Source organism: Schistocerca americana, chromosome 11, assembly GCF_021461395.2.
Source record: "Schistocerca americana isolate TAMUIC-IGC-003095 chromosome 11, iqSchAmer2.1, whole genome shotgun sequence".
NCBI classification, from domain to species: Eukaryota; Metazoa; Arthropoda; class Insecta; order Orthoptera; family Acrididae; genus Schistocerca; species Schistocerca americana.
Window position 1 is genome coordinate 80,891,844 of NC_060129.1, and position 23,908 is coordinate 80,915,751.

At 41.7% G+C, this 23,908-nt stretch overlaps 1 protein-coding gene across 1 annotated transcript in view; it reads right to left on the reverse strand.

The window, feature by feature from the left end:
* The window catches only part of LOC124553253, a 286,386-nt gene that overhangs the window by 229,548 nt on the left and 32,930 nt on the right, over window positions 1-23,908 (reverse strand). The window contains exons 4-5 of the mRNA XM_047127140.1: window positions 20,675-20,881; window positions 16,298-16,543 (exon numbers count right to left, since the gene is read on the reverse strand). Of these exons, the coding sequence (XP_046983096.1) occupies window positions 16,298-16,543; window positions 20,675-20,881 (453 nt within the window). The remainder of the gene's footprint in view (window positions 1-16,297; window positions 16,544-20,674; window positions 20,882-23,908) is intronic.

Here is a 23,908-nt window from a genome sequence, read left to right on the forward strand (position 1 = left end):
AGTGCTGTACGATTGTTAGTCGCGCGCACTTTATACCGCAGTGAATATTCCGAAATGAAACTCAGTGAAATACAAGTTATTGAATATTCAACTTTACTTACAAATTTTCACATTAAACGTTGGAGTGTCCCCCCTGTTGCTGAATACACATTTTAATACGTCTAAGCATGTTTCTAAACGCAAGCTGTAACATTTCTTCTGTAACAGAAGCAGTGAAAGTGGATATGGCAGTTTCCAATTCATTCGTGGATTCTGGAAGGTTTTTATAGACAGTTGCTTTAACTGCACCCCAGAAGAAAAAGTCAGGTGGTGTTAGGTCAGGCAATTGTGGAGGCCAAAGTCCTTGTGAAATTATGCGCCCATCAAAAACATCATCAAGCAGTGACATTGACACGCGTGCTGTATGTGCGGTTGCACCATCTTGTTGAAAATAACCATTCAGTATTTCACTTAAAAATACTTAATCTATGAATGGGTACAGAATATCACTGCAGTATTGGTGCGCGTTTATTGTTTCGTTGAAAAATATGGGACCCACAATCCCACGTCTAGAAATGCAATCCAAACTCCTATTTTGACAGAATGAAATGGTTCCTCATGAACACACAATGAATTTGCAGTAATCCATGTAAGAGAATTTTTTGAGTTCATGTACCCAGATAACTGAAACCATGCCTCATCAGTGAAAACCGTTTCATTAAGAATATACCTCCCATTTTGTTGAATGAAATTTTTGAACCACTAACAATAATGCAGTCTCTTGCCACGATCAGTATTTTTCAGTTCTTGCATGACTGTCACTTTGTATGGGAAAAGTTCTAATTTTTTCCTTACAGCTGTGTGGGCCGTTCCGACACAAACATCGATTTCCTGGTCGAGTTTTCTTACCGACTTGTTCGGACTCACAGACATTTTATCAGAAATATCGAGTAGTTTATCCTCAGACAAAATGCTAGGACAATCAGTTCTCGGTGCATCTGTCACTGAACCCGTACTTCGAAATTTGTTAATCAATTCTCACACAGTATTGCGATGTGGGAGTATTGTGTCCGGGAAAACTGAATTAAATGTTTGATGAACGAAAACTGTGTATTTACTGCCAGCTTTGAACACTTGTTTGACTAAAAAGACACTTTCTTCAATGATTAGAATTTTAACAGTGACAAAAATGAAACAAATGAACAGGGGAACTACCGTATTTACTCGAATCTAAGCCGCACTTTTTTCCTTGTTTTTGTAATCCAAAAATCTGCCTGCGGTTTAGAATCAAGTGCAAAGTAAGCAGAAGTTCTGAAAAATGTTGGTAGGTGCCGCCACAACTAACTTCTGCCGTCGAATATATGTAGCGCTACACAGGCATGCTTTGTAGGCACAAAGATAAATACCGGCGCCAAAACCTCTGAGTCAGTAAATAAATTAAAAGAAAAGGTAGAAGAATGTAAACATTATGCCATGTATTCTTTCGTGTTTGCTGCTATCTCATTTAAATCGTGTCTGCCTAATAAACTACGAAACTAGAGTGAGACAACAGCAAACGCGGAAGAATATACATATCATCTCATGTTTATATTCGTATTATTCTTATGCTGAATAGTGATACAGTCAGAAATTAAACACGGCAACTGACTAGATTTTTAAATCTAAGATGACTCCAATTTGTGTGCAGAATTTAATGTACTAAAGAGGCGTCTGCAAAGATTTTCAAACGGAGAAAAATTTTCGGTAAACTCTCATTCAGAACATCATCTATCATACGCAGTCTATTATTTGGTTCTTGTTGATCATTATCAAAGAAAGCAGCAGTGTAAGTAACAACAAATAGCACTCTCTTGCCATTGTTTCGCTTATGAGACAATTCCTCTCTTTTTTATTGTAAGCCGCGTCAGCGCACAAAAGCAAGCCGTGCCGCGAGCGGCGACAGGCCCTAAACACTCATTGTCAGAATGTGACAAACAATGTATGACACAGTACAATAATGCATATTCAGCTTAGAGTGACGTAAACACCTATAACAAAGAGAACCGCACTTATCAAATCAAAGAAAAATAAGTCATCAATTCGACCAGACGAAGCACGTGAAAAAGGAAGGGTGCCCGTATAAATACGGACAGAGCGCTTGACACATAGCAATGACTACTTGGTAAAGCTTAACTGTTAAGCTTATGACTCGAACCAAACTACTGTTGCTGGATCTTCATCCATTCGACCTAAATTGTCTCTCATGTTACAATGGACCAACTTTGTTTCAATTTGGAGGTGCAGTCTAAAACTTGTCTCTCCCCTTCAATTTCGAGTCTCAAATTACAGGTGCGGCTTAGATTCACTAAAAATTTTTTTTCTTCGATTTTGAGTCGCATTTTTCAGGTGCAGCTTAGATTCGAGTAAATACAGTAAACTTAATCGTTCATGTCAACACGTAACGACACACACCAACGATACTACTGATGCTGGCTGAGATAAACGAAACAGTGGAATGTTGGGACAGTCCAACTGAAGGGATGTAACCCAGGCACGCGTGCAATCATACGACACGCACTGCTAACGATCGTACGGCACTGTGGAGAGACTTTTTGAACACCCCGTATTTAGTAACAGTATCAGTATAAACACACTGATTCATAATACACTGGGGTGAAAAAACTCACGGGCTACCTGCTAATGGGCAACGGCCTTGCCGCAGTGGATACACCGGTTCCCATCAGATCACCGAAGTTAAGTGCTGTCGGGTGTGGCCGGCACTGGGACGTGTGACCATCCGGGCCACCATCCACTGTTGCCAATTTTTGGGGTGCACTCAGCCTCGTGATGCCAACTGAGAAGCTACTCGACTGAATAGTAGTGGCTCCGGTCGACAAAAACTGTCATAATGGCTGGGAGAGCGGTGTGGACCACTCGTGGTCCGTAGACGATGTGAGTTATGTTTTTCAGTTATACCTCCTAATATTGTGTTGGACCTCCTTTTCTTCGGTATAGTGCAGCAACTCAACACAGCACAGACTCAACTACCGTATTTACTCGAATCTAAGCCGCATTCAAATCTAACCCGCACCTGAAAAATGAGACTCTAAATCAAGGAAAAACAATTTTCCCGAATCTAAACCGCACCAGAAATTTGAGACTCGAAATTCAAGGTGAGAGAAAAGTTTTAGGCCGCACCTCCAAATCGAAACGAAGTTGGTCCATTATGAGACATAATTTAGGTCAAATGAATGACGATACTGCTACAGTAGTTTGGTTTGAGTCGTAAGCTTAGCAGTTAAGCTTTACCAGGTAGCCATTGCTATGCGTCAGGTGCTCCGTCCGGGTACCCTTCCTTTTTCACGTGCTTCGTCTGGTTTGAATCGATTGCTTATTTTTCTTTGATCTGATAAGTGCGGTTCTCTTTGTTATAGGTGTTTACATCACTCAAATCTGAAAATGCATTACTGTACTGTGTCATGCATTGTTTGTCACATTCTGATAATGGGTGTTTATGGCCTGTCACCGCTCGCGGCATGGCTTGCTTTTGTGCACACTACCGCCGTTTTTTTTTAAAAAAAAGCAAAAAAAATAAAAAAAAAAAATAAAAAGGAGAGTAATCGTCTCATTAGCGAAACAATGGCAAGAGACCACTATTTGTTGTTACTTACACTGCTGATTTCTTTGATAATGATCAACAAGAACCAAATAACAGACTGCGTATGATAGAAGTAGTTCTGAATGAGAGTTTAGTGAAAATTTCTCTCCGTTTGAAAATCTTTGCAGATGTCTCTTTTAGTACAGTACATTCTGCACCGAAATTAGAGTCATCTTAGATTTATAAATCTAGTCAATTGCCGTACTTCATTCTGACTGTATCACTATTAGGCATATGAATATAAACATGACACGATATGTCTGCTCTTCCGCGTTTGCTATTGTTTCAATCTAGTTTCGTAGTTTATTAGGCAGACAGGATTTAAATGAGATAGCTGCAAATACGAAAGAATACATGACAAAATGTTTATATTCGTATTATTCTTACGGCGAAGAGAATACCGCATGTGATTCGCAATTCATAAAAGTTCCTATTAGCAACCATCTCTTCTCACAGGTAGGAAAAAATTCAGAACATAGAGTTTCCCATATTGACAAACATCCCAAACAGTCTTGCCAATCGGATTTTCGTAGTACACTGAAACGCTGCTACATTCAAAGATGAACAATACGAAATTTGTATTTCCTTCGTCGGATAATGTACGAAAATGCAGTGGTCAAAACTCGGGGTGGAGAAAAAAAGCTCGTCTTCCACCTTTTCTTTTTTTTTAATTTATTTACTGACGCAGAGGTTTCGGTGCCAGTATTTATCTTTGTGCCTGCAAAGCATGCCTGTGTAGCGCTACATATATTCGACGGCAGAAGTTAGTTGTGGCGGCACCTACCAACATTTTTCAGAACTTCCGCTTACTTTGCACTCGATTCTAAGCTGCAGGCGGTTTTTTTGGATTACAAAAACCGGAAAAACAGTGCGGCTAAGATTCGAGTAAATACGGTAGTCACTGGAGGTTCCCAGCAGAACTACTGAGCTGTGTGTCTCTATAGCCGTTCATAACTGCAAAAGTGTCGACAGTGCAGGATTCTGTGCACATACTGACCTCTCGATTATGTCCCGTAAATGTTCGACGGGATTCGCGTCTGGCGATCTGGGTGTCCAGATTGTTCACTCAAACTGTGCAGAGTGTTCCACAAACCAATGGAGAACAATAGTGGCCCAGCGACACGACGCACTGTCGTCCATGAAAATTCCACTGTTGTTTGGGAACGTGAAGTCCACGAATGGCTGCATACGGTCTACAATTAGCTGAACATAACCATTTCCAGTCAATGACGGTTCCGCTGGACCAGAGAACACAATCCATTCCCTGTGAACACAGCCCACACCATTATGGAGCCACCAGCAGGTTGTTGACAACCTGGGTCCACGGCTTTGTGGGGTCTGCACCATACACTAACCCTACCACCAGCTCTTACCAAATGAAATCAGGACTCGTCTGACCGGGCCACAGTTTTACAGTCACCTACGGTGCAACCGATACGGTTACAAGCCCGAGAGCGATGCGATGTCCTATTGTTAGCAAAGAACTGACATTAGTCGTCTGCTGCCATAGCATATTAACACCAAATCTTGCTGCCCTGTCCTAACAGATACGTTTGTCACACATTCCACATTAATTTCGGCACTTATTTCACGCAGTGATGTAGTGTCGCTTGTCTGTTAGTACTGACCCAACTCCACACAAACGACGCTGCTCTCTGTCATTATGTGTGGGCCGCCAGCCACTGTGTCATCAGCAATGAGATAACGACTAAATCTGGTATTCTCGGCACACTCTTGACACAGTGGATCTCTGGCTATTGTTTTCCCTAACATTTTCTGAATTGTGTCTCTTGCATCCAGCTCCAACTACTATTCTGCATTCGAGGTCTGTTAATTCCTGTTGTGCAGCCATAATCAGCTCATCTCAAATGACAGCTCTGCCTATGAACTGCACTTTTGTACCTCGTGTACACAATACTACCGCCTCCTGCCTATGTGCTTATTGCTATTCCACTATTTGTCACCTCAGTGTAAATAATCCACACCACCACGAAAATTTGATGTAAAATTAATGGGATAGCGATACGACAAAAGCGCACGAGAGAGGGAGAGGGAGAGGGGGGGAGAGAGAGAGAGCGAGAGAGAGAGAGAGAGAGAGAGAGTGTTTTTTGGGGGCGGAGGGCGAGGGAGTTTAAAAATTGTTGAGGGAGACCAAGACTGGACAACAGGTTGGTTGGTTGGTTGGTTTAGGTTATAAAGGGACCAAACTACAGGGTCATCAGTCCCTTTTCCCTGACATAATCAAGGCTCAAGGCACAAAAACATCCAAAGTACATTTGAGAAAGTAAAAGGCGGAAAAGGAATGGGGAACCACACCTAAAAAGAAAATGAATGGAACGAATGAAAAATGGGGAAAACATACACCACAAGGAAAAGCAGTGGAAGGTATTAAAACCAATAGCGAGTATTTTAGAAACTGTGGGCCTGTGATACTGCAGCTCAAAATCCAACCCGCCTCAAACAAATTTTCTATAAACGTTGAAAATACTGATTTTGCAAAATGTAGTGTTTCACACTGATAGATCATTTGATCAAAATTTTTAATCATTTGTTTGCATGCCTACTTGATCTTTGTTACACACATGGCCATAATTCCCCCCCCCCCCCCCCCCCAATATTTCCATACCTGGAAGACAAAGGGAGAAGTCCAGTTTCCACAGTCTTGAATTCAGACAAAATTTGTAAGCACAGACTTCTTCATATGTGGAAGGAGACATGCAATCTTGCTCCAGCCAAGAGCTAATTCAGGTATTGTTACAGGTGTTGATGTCTTTTTAACACTGACTCACTTTCATGTTATTTACTACATTATAAGACAAGGTTTTTTTTTCGCAAATTCATCATTTGAAAAGAATGAGGTCATCTTACTTTTGCATATTAAACAATTGCTGCTGAGGTCAATGTTTTATGTTGTTTAATAGATTGATACAGGGGTTGTCTTACATTTACAGATGAAGCTTGGGCTATTGAGGTCATGTGCCAATTTAGTTTGAATAATTTTGAAGAATTCTGTGGGGACGGTAGGGCAAATGATACTCACACTCAAAAGGTTCGAGATTTCTTGATCCACTGAGGCACTCAATACAATAGTGACCTAATTCGATCGATCGGATGACATTTAACTCGCACGGTGCTCGAGTGTGGAATATGTGAGAAACTGTGGACTACCACAATGACAATCTATTGATCTGCTTAACACCAGACACAAGAGGACATACAATGTAATGCTACCATCTTGCAAGCTCTTAACGTTCTCATAGGTGTATGGATACTATAAAAAAGATTACTCGATTCTGAACGCGAGTCAATATTCTATTTGATATGACATTTGTTTATTAACAAATCTCATACTCAAATAAAATATTGACTCGCTTTCAGAATCGAGTAATAACTGATGACATAAGGTGCAAGTGCCAGTTTGAGATGAAGAGGGAGCCACAAGAGAGGAATTCGTGACTTACCACATCGAACTAGTGAGAAGAACGATGACAGAAAAAAATAAATGCGAACAAAATAGTGTAAATGGTCACTGAAAAATACATACCCTCTCCATTGGCAGAATACGCACTCTTCTCTGACCCACAAGCATACTGACTGCTTTGTAACAAAACAGCTTTCAGATCCCGTGCACTGAACTCCACCTCCTACTAGATCAGCTAACGTGTGGCTGTAATTTATACATCTGCTACCGACAGTTGTTAAATTGCAACGAATACTTCAGGTCTTCCCCTGGCCAGATGCCAGACAGACAGTACCCACCCCACAACCACCCGCCGATCCATTTGACAGAGCAGTGACAGAACAACGACAGCAGTGTCAACAGCTCCGACTATCGAGTCTAGTGCCTCAATATCACACGGTGGCAAACGAGCCGACAAATCTGTGTGTGGCAGGGGGAAGAAAGATGAAACTGTCCACCCAACTACACCTGTGTCACTGTATCCTATTCTGGTCGAGCTATTTACTTCTAAATGTTTGGTATGGGGCAAGACGTGTCCCTGAAGAGAACATCACAAATAGTGAGTGTCCTATCAAAGTACACAGGCCTGTACACACACCTAATGTAAATACGAAACACCGACACGACGCACTTCGAAGAGAAGAGTACACGTTCACCCCGGCGACCTGCCAAGTACGCTACACAGCTGATACTGACCTCCCACACTACAGCCTCCTCCTCAGTTCTAGGACGTGTGATAAAAAAAAACACAAAACACTCACTCATACCACTCATACACAGCTTTTGTCCCACAAATTGCATTATCGAGGAGATCCTTCTGGCATGCAGAACGAGTCAGATTGCAAATTAACAGCCACTGCTAGCAACGTCTGTATAACATACTGACAACAAATCACAACTAGCTGTAATCTATTCATACCGGTAATCATAGGAATTACTTCTAGAGTTCTCTCTATGTGTACACCATGAGGGAAAAAAGCTATTTTGACAGAAACCACTACTTCTCCTACATTATTCGCTTGCTGTTTCAACTAATAATTTAACAAAGCATTTATGTGAATTTATGCAGACCGTATTAGCTCTCTACATACTGGAAAAGTTGGGATCTATCAAATACTGGCTAATTCAAGCAATAAAATTAAAACCTTATGGTCAGTTTTGAAGGAAGTGTCTGGTCAGCAGCACAAAGTCGACAATATAAAATCAGTTTGTAGTAAAAATATTTCTGTTACTGATAAACCAGATATACAGGGTGTTACGAAAAGGTACAGCCAAACTTTCAGGAAACATTCCTCACACACAAAAAAAGAAAATATGTTATGTGGACATGTGTCTGGAAATGCTTACTTTCCATGTTAGAGCTCATTTTATTACTTCTCTTCAAATCATATTAATCATGGAATGGAAACACACAGCAACAGAACGTACCAGCGTGACTTCAAACACTTTGTTACAGGAAATCTTCAAAATGTCCTCCGTTAGCGAGGATATATGCATCGACCCTCCATCATATGGAATCCCTGATGCAGCCCTGGAGAATGGCGTATTGTATCACAGCCGTCCACAATACGAGCACGAAGAGTCTCTACATTTGGTACCAGGGTTGCGTAGACGAGAGCTTTCAAATGCCCCCATAAATGAAAGTCGAGAGGGTTGAGGTCAGGAGAGCGTGGAGGCCTCGGAATTGGTCCACCTCTACCAATCCGTCAGTCACCGAATCTGTTGTTAAGAAGCATACGAACACTTCAACGGAAATGTGCAGGAGCTCTGTCGTGCATGAACCACATGTTGTGTCATATTTGTACAGGCACGTGTTCTAGCAGCACAGGTAGAGTATCCCGTATGAAATCGTGATAATGTGCTCCATTGAGCGTAGGTGGAAGAACGTGGGGCCCAATCGAGACATCACCAACAATGCCTGCCCAAACGTTCACAGAAAATCTGTGTTGATGACATGATTGCACAATTGCGTGCGGATTCTCGTCAGCCCACACATGTTGATTGTGAAAATTTACAATTTGATCACGTTGGAATGAAGCCTCTCGGTAAAGAGAACATCTGCACTGAAATGAGGATTGACACACTGTCGGATGAACCATTCGCAGAAGTGTACCCGTGGAAGCCAATCAGCTGCTGATAGTGCCTGCAGATGCTGTACACGGTACGGAAACAACTGGTTCTCCCGTAGCACCCTCCGTACAGTGACGTGGTCAACGTTACCTCGTACAGCGGCAACTTCTCTGACGCTGACATTAGGGTTATCGTCAACTGCACGAAGAATTGCCTCGTCCATTGCAGGTGTCCCCGTCGTTCTAGGTCTTCCCGTCGCGAATCATAGGCTGGAATGTTCCGTGCTCCCTAAGATGCCAATCGATTGCTTCGAACATCTTCCTGTGGGGACACCTTCGTTCTGGAAATCTGTCTCGATACAAACGTACCGCACCACGGCTATTGCCCCATGCTAATCCGTACATCAAATGAGCATCCGCCAACTCCGCATTTGTAAACATTGCACTGACTGCAAAACCACGTTCGTGATGAACACTAACCTGTTGATGTTATGTACTGATGTGCTTGATGCTAGTACTGTAGAGCAATGAGTCGCATGTCAACACAAGCACCGAAGTCAACATTACCTTCCTTCAATTGGGCCAACTGGCGGTGAATCGAGGAAGTACATACTGATGAAACTAAAATGAACTCTAACATGGAAATTAAGCGTTTCCGGACGCATGTCCACATAACATCTTTTCTTTATTTGTGTGTGAGGAATGTTTCCTGAAAGTCTGGCCGTACCTTTCTGTAACACCCTGTATGTACAGTATTCAACAATCATTTTCTGAGCATTACTGGTGAATTAAATAAAAATTAAGTTTCTACATGGAATCATATAGCTTCCTTGGCAAATGCCTTTCTGAGATGGATGTCTGAAATACTCCTCTGTGATACACACAAGGGGGAGATTTAGCCATATTTGTAATTTTTCCTTTACAAAGGATCAGTTTAAAACGATTAAAGTACTCAGTAGTAAAGCCACTTTATAAAAAGGGAGAAAGGGATAATGCAGACAATTTCAGACTTATTTCTATGCCATCAGTGTTTGCTAAAGTTATTGAAAAGGCTGTGTACATAAGGGTAATTGATCGTTTTATATTGCACGATTTGCCAGCTAATGTACAATTTGTCTTTAGAAGTCGTTTATCAACTGTAAATGCTATATTCTCTTTTCTCTGTGAGGTACTGGATGGGTTAAACAAAAGGTTTTGAATGCTAGGCATGTTTTTTGATTTAACTAAGGTGTTTGTTTGTGTTGATCACAAAATATTGCTCCAGAAGCTGGACCATTACGGAATATGGAGAGTAGCTCACAATTGGTTCACCTTTCACTTTAGCAACAGACAGCAAAAGGTTGTTATTTACAATGTTGAGAATGGCTGTGATGTGGGGTCTGTTATTTATATAAAAGATATGCCCTCTAGTATTATGGGTAACTCTAAAATATTTCTGTTTGCTGATGACACTCACTCAGTAGTAAAGTGATGTGTGCAACATTGGTTCATGAAGTAAGTTCATGGCTTGTAGAAAATAAATTAACATTAAATCACAGTAAGACTCAGTTTTTATAGTTTCTAACACACAATTCAACAAAACCTGACGTTTTAATTTCACAGAATGGGCATATGATTAGTGAAACTGAACAGTTCAAATTTCTAGGTATTCAGATAGATAGTAAACTGTCCTGGAAAGCCCACGTTCAGGATCTTGTTCAAAGACTTAATGCTGCCATTTTTCCTATTCGAACGGTATCTGAGGTGAGTGATTGTTCGACACAAAAATTAGTCTACTTTGCTTATTTTCATTCAGTTACGCCATATGGTATTAATATTTTGTGGCAACTCTTCCCAATCTAAAAGGATATTTTTGGCTCACAAACGGATGGTTTGGGCAATAAGTGGTTTTTTGTGTGTGTGTGTGTGTGTGTGTGTGTGTGTGTGTGTGTGTGTGTGTGTGTGTGTGTGGAGGGGGGGGGGGGGCGAGAGTGTATACCTGTCCCTTTTTCCCCCCCAAGTTCTTTCCACTCCCGGGATTGGAATGACTCCTTACCCTCTCCCTTAAAACCCACATCCTTTCGTCTTTCCCTCTCCTTCCCTCTTTCCTGATGAAGCAACCGTGGGTTGCAAAAACTTGAATTTTGTGTGTGTGTTTGTGTTTGTGTCTCTATCAACATACCAACGCTGTCATTAAGTAAGTTACATCATTGAATAAGCAAATTTCACTCAATTAATACTCGGCAGAAATCAAACCTGCATTTGGATCAGACTTCCATAACACTTGTGCAGAAAGGTGTGCAGTATACTGCTGCATCCATTCTCAATAAGCTACCACTCGAATTCAAAAATTTTAGCAATGATCCAAGCGCTTTCAAATCAAAATTGAAGAGTTTCTTCGTGGGTCACTTCTTCTATTCAGTCAAGGAGTTCCTTGAAAAATTATGCTGAGTCTCGTTGTATTGTTGATTGCATTTACTTAAACTCATGGACTGACTTTTTTTTGGGTTCATAAACATTTTATTTTTATCTGTTATTACTTTTAAGTTGTAATTTCATGTACTGACACGTTCCATGACCTTGGAGATTTGCTCCTCAATTTGGTCCTACAGAACTTGACGTGTAAATAAATAAATAAATAAATTCAGGCTTCTTAGCATTTATAACTTTCAACTTACAATTTAGATGCCTAAAGCACACCACCATCGACCCCACACTTAAGTGAATATCGAAGAAATTAGTGAGATGGCTTTTTGTGAGTGTTCATATACGCAACGTGGACCTACAGCACAGATAAACCTGAACACCATAAGATCAACAGATGTCAGAAACACAAATAAATGCTACAATCTCACACTCGACAACAATTCACTTTAGACCTTTACAGTTCCAGTCCCTCAATTATAAATAATACATCAAATGAGAGAGCAACTCAAATAGTTTTTCCTACAAGTGTTCAATGTGAACACAATCCCTCAAACAGCACACGTCGAGTTGACAGGCGAGTCCTTCCGAGACTTCTATCAGTGTGTCTGGAGCAACTGTTGCAACAACTGCTTCAGTTGTACATCTTAAGTGAGGTGGATCGGCTGGTATTGGATGCACATACACCCGATCCTTTCTGAGATCCCAAAATAAAAAATCAGTGGATTCAGGGCAGGTGAATGTGGAGGCCATGTGAAACGACTTCTATCGTTCGACTCCTTGCGACCAATCCGGCAGTCTGGTACAACACTGCATACTGTGTTGTGCCAGTGGGATGGCTCACCAGCTTGCTCCCAAACTAAGTTCTAATGCATGAACATAAGAAAGACTGCTTACAACTGCTTCAACGAAAAAGAAAGGCCCATAACTTTCTGCTGGGGAATGGCACCAAAACATTCAATTCAGGGAAGTCTCAGTGCAGTTGGAACATCTTGTGGGAATTTGCTGACCTCCAAACGTGCATGTTATGTTTATTCACATTTCTACTTCTATTTTTTAACACCTGCGAACAAAACTTATTGGGCTCCCCTTTCACTTGATGTATTATTTATAATTGTAAGTTGAATGCAGTAACTGCTACAAAGCCTTCAAATACTCATTCTGAAACATCATCAAGAATATTGACGGTTTTACTATTTTGCTGAGCTTGTGAGGGCCCCATAACTCTCTCCTGCTGTGGGCTGGCTATGCAATTCCCAAGGTGGTGTATACACTATGTGATCAAAAGTATCCGGACACCCCCCAAAAATGTACCTCTTTCATATTAGGTGCATTGTGCTGCCACCTACTGCCAGGTACTCCACATCAGCGTCCTCAGTAGTCATTGGACATTGTGAGAGCAGAATGGGACGCTCCCTGGAACTCACGGTCTTCGAACGTGGTCAGGTGATTGGGTGTCACTTGCGTCACACGTCTGTACGTGAGATTTCCACACTCCTAAACATCCCTAGATCCACTGTTTCCGATGTGATAGAGAAGTGGAAACGTGAAGGGACACGTACAGCATAAAAGCTTACAGGCTGACCTAGTCTGCTGACTGACAGACCGCCAACAGTTGAAGATGGTCATAATGTGTAATAGGCAGAAATATATCCAGACCATAAGAAGGGTGATGCTGTGGGAATTAGATTAGGAAATGAGACGCTTAAAGTAGTAAATGAGTTTTACTATTTGGGGAGCAAAATAACTGATGATGGTCAAAGTAGAGAGGATATAAAATGTAGAATGGCAATGGCAAGGAAAGCGTTTCTGAAGAAGAAAATTTTATTAACATCGAGTACAGATTTAAGTGTCAGGAAGTTGTTTCTGAAAGTATTTGTATGGAGTGTAGTCATGTATGGAAGTGAAACATGGATGATAAATAGTTTGGACAAGAAGAGAATAGAAGCTTTCGAAATGTGGCGCTGCAGAAGAATACTGAAAATTAGATGCGTAGATCACATAACTAATGAGGAGGTATTGAATAGAATTGGGGAGAAGAGGAGTTTGTGGCACAACTTGACAAGAAGAAGGGATCGGTTGGTAGGGCATATTCTGAGGCATCAAGGGATCACCAATTTAGTATTGGAGGGCAGCGTGGAGGGTAAAAATCATAGAAGGGAGACCAAGAGATGAATACACTAAACAGATTTAGAAGGATGTAGGCTGCAGTAGGTACTGGGAGATGAAGAAGCTTGCACAGGATAGAGTAGCATGGAGAGCTGCATCAAACCAGTCTCTGGACTGAAGACCACAACCACAACAACAACAACAACAACAACAAGACAGGAATTCCAAAATTCATCAGGATCCACTGCAAGTACTATTACAGTTTGGTGAGAGGTGAGTAAACTTGGATTTCACGGTCAAGCAGCTGCTCACAAGCCACACATCATGCCGGTTGGATGACTGAACAGTGGAAAAACGTGCGGAGTGACGGAATCACAGTACACAATGTGGCGATCTGATGGCAGGGTGTGGGTATGGTGAATGACTGGTGATCATCATCTGCCAGTGTGTGTAGTGCCAACAGTAAAATTCCGAGGCAGTGGTGTTACAGAGTGGTCGTGTTGTGCGTGGCACTATAACAGCACAGGACTACATTGGTGTTTTAAGCACCTTATTGCTTTCCATTCTTGAAGAGCAATTCGGGGATGGCGATTGCATCTTTCAACACAATCAAGCACCTCCCCTCGGTGCAGCACTCCGTGAAGAATGGGCTGCCATTCCCCAAGAAACCTTCCAGCACCTCACTGAACGTACGCCTGCGAGAGTGGAAGCTGTCATCAACACTACAGGTGGGCCAACACCGTATTGAATTCCAGCATTATTGATGGAGGGCAGCACAAACTTGTAAGTCATTTTAAGCCAGGTGTCCAGAACTTTTGATCACATAGTGTATGTGCACTACTTGGATTTTCCTGCACTGCTGCGGGCATACACATGCTGACCTCTCACTGCTGCAGACGAGTTATTCCCATATCTTGTCAAACAAAAAAGTTTCACATACTTATCACACAACATATGTGCCCCACTGTGTTCTATCATTTGCAGAAAACCTCATTTCACTACTTCGAATCTCGACAACCATTATAACCTACAATTTACTATGCACGGGGTGCAAATGGGCACATCATCTGCGACATTCGGATACAAAACCCAATAACTTAAGAACAAAATCAGGTATTTTCCTGCTCTCAATTATAAATAAAATTTTGATCTATTGTCTGCACTGAATTTACTGAAACATATAAGCTAAAATTAACCATATGCGAAGTTCACACAATGTGGTTTTTACCTCTGCAAACACTAAAATTTCATGAAAAGTTTTAATTAATTTCAAGCAGCGTATGAAGTATGAAGGATAATGAAAAGAAATCAACACTTTATCAAGTGCAGATATCAATCTGTAAGATGTGCAAAAATCAATTTTTTTGACGTAATAGTTTCGAAAAACCGGACTATCATTTCATATCTGGCACACCACCTATTCTCAGCATGAGAACCCGATTTTCTACATCTACATCTACATGACTACTCTGCAATTCACATTTAAGTGCTTGGCAGAGGGTTCATCGAACCACAATCGTACTATCTCTTTACCATTCCACTCCCGAACAGCGTGCGGGAAAAAAGAACACCTAAACCTTTCTGTTCGAGCTCTGATTTCTCTTATTTTATTTTGATGATCATTCCTACCTATGTAGGTTAGGCTCAACAAAATATTTTCGCATTCGGAAGAGAAAGTTGGTGACTGAAATTTCGTAAATAGATCTCGCCGAGATGAAACACGTCTTTGCTTTAATGATTTCCATCTCAACTCGCGTATCATATCTGCCACACTCTCTCCCCTATTACGTGATAATACAAAACGAGCTGCCCTTTTTTGCACCCTTCCGATGTCCTCCGTCAATCCCACCTGGTAAGGATCCCACACCGCGCAGCAATATTCTAACAGAGGACGAACGAGTGTAGTGCAAGCTGTCTCTTTAGTGGACTTGTTGCATCTTCTAAGTGTCCTGCCAATGAAACGCAACCTTTGGCTCGCCTTCCCCACAATATTATCTATGTGGTCTTTCCAACTGAAGTTGTTCGTAATTTTAACACCCGGGTACTTAGTTGAATTGACAGCCTCGAGAATTGTACTATTTATCAAGTAATCAAATTCCAACAGATTTCTTTTGGAACTCGTGTGGATCACCTCACACTTTTCATTACTTAGCGTCAACTGCCACCTGCCACACCATACAGCAATCTTTTCTAAATCGCTTTGCAACTGATACTGGTCTTCGGATGACCTTACTAGATGGTAAATTACAGCATCATCTGCGAACAACCTAAGAGAACTGCTCAGATTGTCACCCAGGTCACTTATATAGATTTTGGCGAACAGTACAGCCGTAACAAAGGCTGACTCTCTGCAGACTGCAAAGAGCTCGTCTGTAGGATCAAAAGGGTTAACAGGAGTTGATATAAGAAAACATGTAGGTACAAAGTGCACGTGTTTTGGTGCAGACTGTAATGTACGGTTAAGTCTACAGTAAACCTTATCCAACAGCGCACGTCTAATGGCTGATAATGATTATCACAAACTGCAGGACATCATTAAAAGTGGCACGAAGTACTTATTTTTTTGCAAAGAATAAATTCAGCTGGTTTCCAAGGATGTTCTCATTTTGCAGGTGTGAGAAGTGACAGGCTCACACTCACCTTCCTCCTGGGGGAGTTGCTCTCCTTGAAGCGTCGCGCAATCTCGTTCAGCACCTGTCTCTCCACGGCGTCCTGCACGTTCGCGGGGTCCGAGTTCGGGTACACAAATGCGTCGCACGAGCCCTCGCTGCCAACAGGAGTCTCCGCGGCAGGCGAGCCGCAGCTCTCCACGACGGCGACCGGCGGCGGGCAGGCCAGAGACGGCGTAGGTGTGGTGCCCTCCGTGTCGTGGAATGCGGCTTCCACCTGCACACCGGTACACCACTCGAGCACACCGCGAGACATATCTGCGTCCGGACGTTACATTTTATGCAGAAAACCACTGTCGGGCCCCACGAGAGTGGGGATCTTTGGGGGAGGGAGTGGAGTGGGTTTTCGTACTTACAGGATTTCGAGCTCGGCGCACAGATATCGATTTCCCAAAACATCACGACCCCCATCTCAAGAATGCACGAAAATATCAACTTTGAAGACTTCGAAATGTTTCAAGTATTAGAAGAACCAAAACGTAATGTTTCTGCACATGTCAGTATTTGTTTGTCACTTACCAGCTCATTGTGTACCTCAAAGTCTTGCCAGAGATACAGGGTGTTTCAAAATGAATATACACATTTTAAGACTCGGTTGCATTTGTTCCCTTCAACTTACAATTACAAATAATATATCAAATTAAAGAGCAAATCAAACAGTTTTTCCCACAAGTGTTTAATGTGAGTGCTATTCGACACACACCGAATCGATAGGCGAGTTCTTTCCAATCTTTGATCAGTGGGAGTAATTGCTGTGAAACACTGTTTCTAAAGTCAAATAGTTCATTTGATAGTGGAGGCACGTACACGTGATTCTTTATAAACACCTGAAGGTAAAAACCGTATGGCATCAGAGAGTGTGTGAACTTAGAGGTAACGAGAAACGAGCTCTTGACGTCCGGCCCCTTGCACCAACCCAGCGGTCGAGTACAAAGTCGTTTATCCAATCGCTTACCGAGTTACGTCAGGGAGGCAGTGAACCATCATGCTGGCAAATAAAGTTCTGTGGTTCACCTTCTTCCAGCTGAGAAAGGCCCATAGTTCTAGCACATGAAGATAAGAAACACGAATTACAGTTGCTTCACCAAAAAAGAAATGCCAGTAAACTTTCCACCAGGATATGACACAAAAAACATTCAATTTAGGGGTCTCTCTTGTAAACGTACCATCTACAAGGTGAACAACTTCGCTTCCACCATTTGCCGATAGGTGGCGACAACGGTAAGTAGCGGTCGAAAGAAACAGATCGCAGACGTCAGGCAGTTAGCTTGGACCTCGGTCAACATAACCTCATTCAAACATTAGTCAATTTGTGTCTGCACCATAAAGTTGTTCTCAATTGAAAATGTCAGTTTGGGAGCCTAATTCTCGTCATTTGCGGGAGGTGTTACTGTTTTGTTTCAATACAAAGAAAACAGGAGCTGAGTCTTATAAAATGCTCTGAAGTACGTATGGTAAGGATGCTATTAGTGAAAGAAAGTGTCGTGAGTGGTTTCAACACTTCAAGAACACTGATTTTAACGTCGTAGACCGGCATAGTGGTGGAAGAGAGTGTTTTCGAAGATGCAGAATTGGAGACATTGCTGAGTGAAGACTCACGTCAAACTCAAGGAGAATCGGCAGAATTAGTGGGAATGACACAGCAAGCCATTTCAAAACGTCTCAAGGCTATGGGCATGATTCAGAAAGAAGGAACTTGGGTCCCGTGTGAGCTCAAACCAAGAGATGTCGAACGGCGTGTGTGTGTTTGTGAACAGTTGCTTCAGAGGCAGAAACAGAAGGGATTTCTGCATCGCATTGTGACCTGGGGGAAAAACCGGTTCATTACCCTAAATGCAAAAAATCGTGGGGATATCCCGGCCATGCTTCCACGTCGACGGCCAAACCGAACATTCACAGCTCCAAGATTGTGCTCTGCATTTGGTGGAACCAGCTCGGCGTCGTGTACTATGAGGTGTTAAAACCGAGTGAAACAATCGCAGGTGCTCGTTAGCGAAAGCTACTAATGTATTTGATCAGAGCATTAAAAGACAAACAGCCGCAGTACAGTGAGAGGCACGATAAAGTGATTTTGCAGCACGACAACGCTCGACCCCACGATGCAAAAGAGGTCAAAACGTACTTGGGAACGTTAAAATGGGAAGTCCTACCTCAGCCGCCGCATTCTCCAGACATTGCTCCCTCTGACTATCACCTGTTTAGATCAATGGCGCATTGCCTGGCTGACCGATACTTCCTATCTCATGAATAAGTCACAAATTGGATCGATTCATGGATGGCTTCAAAAGATGAGCAATTTGTTTGACGGGGAGATTCGTACACTGCCCGAAAGATGGTAGGAAGTAGTGGCCAGCGATGGAAAATACATGTGTGACCAATTTGTTTCATTAAAGCCTCAAATGTTGGGGAGAAAACAGTAGAAGCAAAGTTGTACACCTTGTAGTTGAGATTTGCTGACCCCCAGACACACACATTATGTGTGTTCAGATTTCCACTTAGGTGAAATGTCGACTCATCACTGAAGACGATGCTACCCAGAAAAATCGTCGTCGTCCTAGAGCAACATTTCATTTGCAAAATTGGTGTGTAAACCGGAGTCTGTAGGTTTCAGAACTTGTAACAGCTGTGGACAGTAAGGATGTAGTTGTAAGTAACTCCTTCAAAGTCTCCACACAGGACTCACTGGAACTGCTAAATCATGACTAGCCTTCTGAACTGATTTCTTGGGGCCACACGTGAAAGACTCACTCGTTCTATACTTTCTTCAGTTATTCTCAGTCATTCCATACTCTTGCCTTTGCGCACAGGTATAGGAACACAAGCATTTGGGTTGCTCTTTCATTTGATGTATTGTTTAATGTAATAAATACTACAGAGCCTTAAAACATGGGTATTCATTATGAAACAGCCTGTATTTTATACCAGATGAGGTATGAATCTGGCACTGTACAGTTTTTGAGTTTTGTAGGAGCAATAATGCAAGAATTGCCACCAGAAAAATTTGCAATGTTCATCCAAGTGCATTACAAATTTGTAATGTCAAAAATTGTTTTCTAATTTCAAATCCAGTAACTTTGATCTTGCCAATTCTTGCTTCACCAGCACAATACATAAATGCTATTACATCATTTGATCACTGTAGTTCAAAAATGAGACCTCTATAATAACACAAAACATGAAAGGCAGTGGCTCTCTCCAAGTGAATCATCACCGATAAAGCTAAGCCACGTTTACACTAAAAAAAAGGCACATTTTTTTGTTTCGTGGAGTATTCACAGGGTTGTTCATTTTGAAACGCTGAAACAGTGAATGGGGACCTTCACTCAGAAAAAAAAAAAATTACTGAATTGGGTTGGGGGTATCGCCCAATTTGTGCCATCAGACTTCCATTCATTCAGATCACAACACCATTTACTAAGGAGCAAAGGTTAGGTTAGGTTAGGTTAGGTTAGGTTTATTTGAAAATGTGGATGATGTATAAAATGCCATCTCTAGATATTTTCCTCAAAAACCAATTGATTTTTATTGATCCAACATCGAAAACTTGCACACTACAGTACAAAAGGCTGTCGGTAACAAGGGTGATTACATCACTGATTAAAAATAAAAATTGGTTAACAATTTATCTGTTTGACTTGGATAAAAAAAAGACATTACTTTCCCTAATATAAAGTATTTTGTGCATTTTAGTGGATAGTGTTCTACAAGGTCACTGGCTCTATTCTCCCCAGTAGCTTAAATAATTAAACTTTTACTTTAACTCTACCATTATTAGAAAATAACATATTGAATCATAATTTAGAACAAAAAGAAAGTATCTTTATTTTGATTACTAATTACATGAAAATGTGGGTAATCATTAGAACTTAAAATTTTGTACAAAAATGAGGGAGAGGGTGTCTATGAATTTAGGAAAAGAAAGTTGCTTCAAATGACAATCAAACCAGGTACCATGCAAATATAAGACTAGAACTCTACTTCATCAGCTTCATACTCAATAGCAATCAGAAATGTTTGAAGCTGATTTTTTCACGCAATTTTGAGACACCGTTTATGAAACTAATGTCCCAGCACTGACCTTCAAATACAGTTAACAGGGCAGTGTGTAAGATCCCTTAGCAAATCCTGAGCAGCCCCCTTTTTTCTACAATTGCAATTCCAACAATTAAAAAATCTACTTAATTCTTATAATCTCCTACAAATTTTACACAGCACGGTATTGTAACTGTAGTAGGTGACTACAGGCTACTTTCACAAGACGGTAGAAATCGATGTATTATCTTGACAGTGTGCTGTACTACCCCGTAAGACCGAGACGTCGTCATCATCATCATCCTCAGCGACTTACCTCCCGCAGACTCGACCCGTCGTCCGGCTCCCCGTTGGCTGTGGTCGCTTCGCTGTCGCTATCCAGCAGGGCGACCCCGGAGTCTACAGGCGATGCCAGCGACGACGTGGCCGACGCCATCATCAGAGGGTCGGGGCCCGTCGCACCTGCTCCCGGAGTGCCTTTCCCAGACTCCTCTTCTGTCAGTTTTCGCAATTCCAGTGCCCGCTACAGTGCATGACAGGGGTGCCTCACGAATTTGCCAAATATCTTAGTTTGTAAATCAATTTAATTGTAACAACATTAAAATAAAATAAAGAAAGATGCAAGCAACTAGAGATGGGAACCTGAAATGTTCACAGAATTGAGACAACTTTTCACTCTTCAGTAAAGTGTGTGCTTATTTGAAACTTCTTTTTTTTTAATCGTCCGTGTTCTGACTGGTTTGATGTGGCCCACCAAGAACTCCTCACTTGTGCCAACCTCCTCATCTCAGAGTAGCACTTGCACCCTAATTCCTCAATTATTTTTCAAATGTATTCCAATCTCTGTATTCCCCTATACTTTTTACCCTTTACAGCTTCCCCTGGTACCATGGGAGTTATTCTCTGATGTCTTAACACATGTCCTGTTATCTCATCCCATCTTCTCATTAGTGTTTTCCGTAGGTTCCTTTCTTCTCCGATTCTGCTGAGAGCTTCTTCATTTCTTAGCTCACCAGTATACTTAATTCTTCTTCTTCTTCTTCTGCTGCTTATCCATTAATGAATGTTGGTGACCACATGCTGCATCTTTCTTCTGTGAACTGCAGTATGTAATAGCTGGTCTACATTTCATAGCCCTGTCCACTGCTTTATATTGTCCAACCGGGATATTGTTCTTCGCCCTTGTCTTCTTTTTCTTTCAGTCTTCCCTTTTATTATTAACTGCAGAAGCATACGAGGTGCTATCCAAAATTTTCGGGACTGGTGCTGCCATCTGTTGAAAACCTTACCTTTTGACTAATGGTCACCATCACCCTCAAAGTAGTTCCCATCTGCACATACACACTGGCCCAGCACTTCTGCCACCGGTCAAACATTTTCTGGAAGTCCTGTTATTTGAGGGCGTTTACCGCCAGCAGAGATGCTTCTCGAATCCTCTCTAGAGTGTCAAACCGACGGCCTTTCAAATTGAGTTTCAGTTTTGGGAATAGTGCGAAGCTGCAAGGTGCCAAATCTGGCGAGAAGGTGGGTAAGGTACAACTGCTGTGCTGTTTGTTGCCAAAAAAGGTCCTGGTGAGCAAGGACATGTGACAGGGTGCATTGTCACGATGGAGCAGCCAGTTCCCTTGTCGCCAAAGTTCAGGCCACTGTCGCCGCACGTTTTCACAGAGCCGTCGCAAAATGTCACAGTAGTACGAGGAATTCAGTGTTCAGTTGGGTGGGATGAATTCTTTGTGCACAATTCCCTCGGTATCAACAAAAATGATCGTGCTCTTCACTTTGCTCTTCACCTGTCTCACCTTTTTGGGTCTTTGAAAGCCCAGGTTCTTCCACTGAGACAATTGTTGCTTTGTCTCTGTGTCATAACCGTAAATCCAGCTCTCTTCGCCGGTGATAACCCGTGAGCACTTTCCCCGAGATTCACACAGAATTTGATGCACACACGCCGTTCTGTTCGCGGATCCATTGTAAAATTGCCACACACCTAACAGAGTATTACGGAAATCACTGTGGACACACAACACGTCCTCCCAGCTGAATGCCACCCCGCACACTGACTCGTCAGATATGCAGCTCTCGCCACCTAGCGGTGCAAAGATCTACTACTCCTACTTTCCAGATGGCACCACCAGTCCCGAAAATTTTGGATTCCACCTCGTATATTTGGTGTTCCGTGCTTTATGTCCCAGGTATGCAGTTTTTCTTCTTTTAAGCACTGTCAACATTTCTCGCCGCTTGTTCATTTGTTCCAGTACTTTGATGTCGGTTATTCTTGCAGTCCACGGTATTTTAAGCATTCTGTGGTAAATACACATTTCAGAGGCCTCTAACTTCTATGTTGTTGTCGTATTTAGTGTCCATCCTTTACAGCCATATAAAAGCACGGACCAGATGCAACATTTTACGAATCTGACTAAGGTTTAGGTTTAGGTCTAGGTCTGTAAGAATACTCTTAAATTTTATGAAGGCATTTCAGGCGTTCTCTATGTGACATTTTATTTCCAAGTCTGTTCCCCAGTCTTCAAAAAGCCGTGTTCTGAGGTATTTAAACTTGTTGACTCTCTGTATGAAAGACCCTTGAAATCTTAGATCTGCATGTTTAAATGAGTCAGACTCTCGTGTGACAATCATAAAATTAGTCTTTCGATGTTAATATTCAGACCTAGAGTACTTCTGTAATCTGCTACTATGTCGACGAGTTGTTGAAGGTCACCCAAATTATCAGCTATCAGTACCATGCCACCAGTTGTTAACATACTCTCTGTTAACCTTTATGCCTTTTTCTACATCATCAAGTGCCTCCTGAAAAATACTCTGAGAGTATAAGTTAAATAACAGGGGTGACAAAACTCATCCTTGTCAGACTCCTCTACATACATTGATGAAATCTGTGACCTCATTATCAAATTTAGCCTGCGCTGTCTGATTCCAATATAAATTCTCTTTACAGCAAGTATCTTTCTCATCTATATCAATTCTTTTGAGAATTTCCACGAGTTTATGATGTTTTACTCTATCAAATGCTTTTTCGTAGTCAATAAAACAGAGGCCTACATTTTTACCCTGGTCGTAGTAGTTTTGTACTAGAACTTTTAGGCAACCATCGGTTCTCTTGTACCTAAACCTTTCCTAAATCCAAACTGTGTCTCACTAATGAATTTCTCACATTTTTTGGATAGCCTTTGACGGATGACTCTCAGAAATATTTTCAGAGACTGGCTCATAACACTAACGAGTCTGTGATCTTCACATCTTCTCGCATTCCTCTTCTTTGGTAAGGGAATGAAAGTTGATAATAGCCATTCGGCAGGGTAATGACCGGTGTTGTAAATTTTGTTAAACAGTTTGTGCAAGACATTGATACCTTCTTCATCAAGGAGTTTAATAAAATCAATTGGAATTTCATAAGGTCCTTTGGCTTCATCGGTTTTTGAAGGTTTTCTCGATTTCTTTTTTCGTGATTGGAGGTCCTGTTAAATTGTTGTTCCTAGAAATCTCAACATTTGGTCAACTATCTGAAAAGAAGTTCTTACTGTAGTCTTCCCATCTC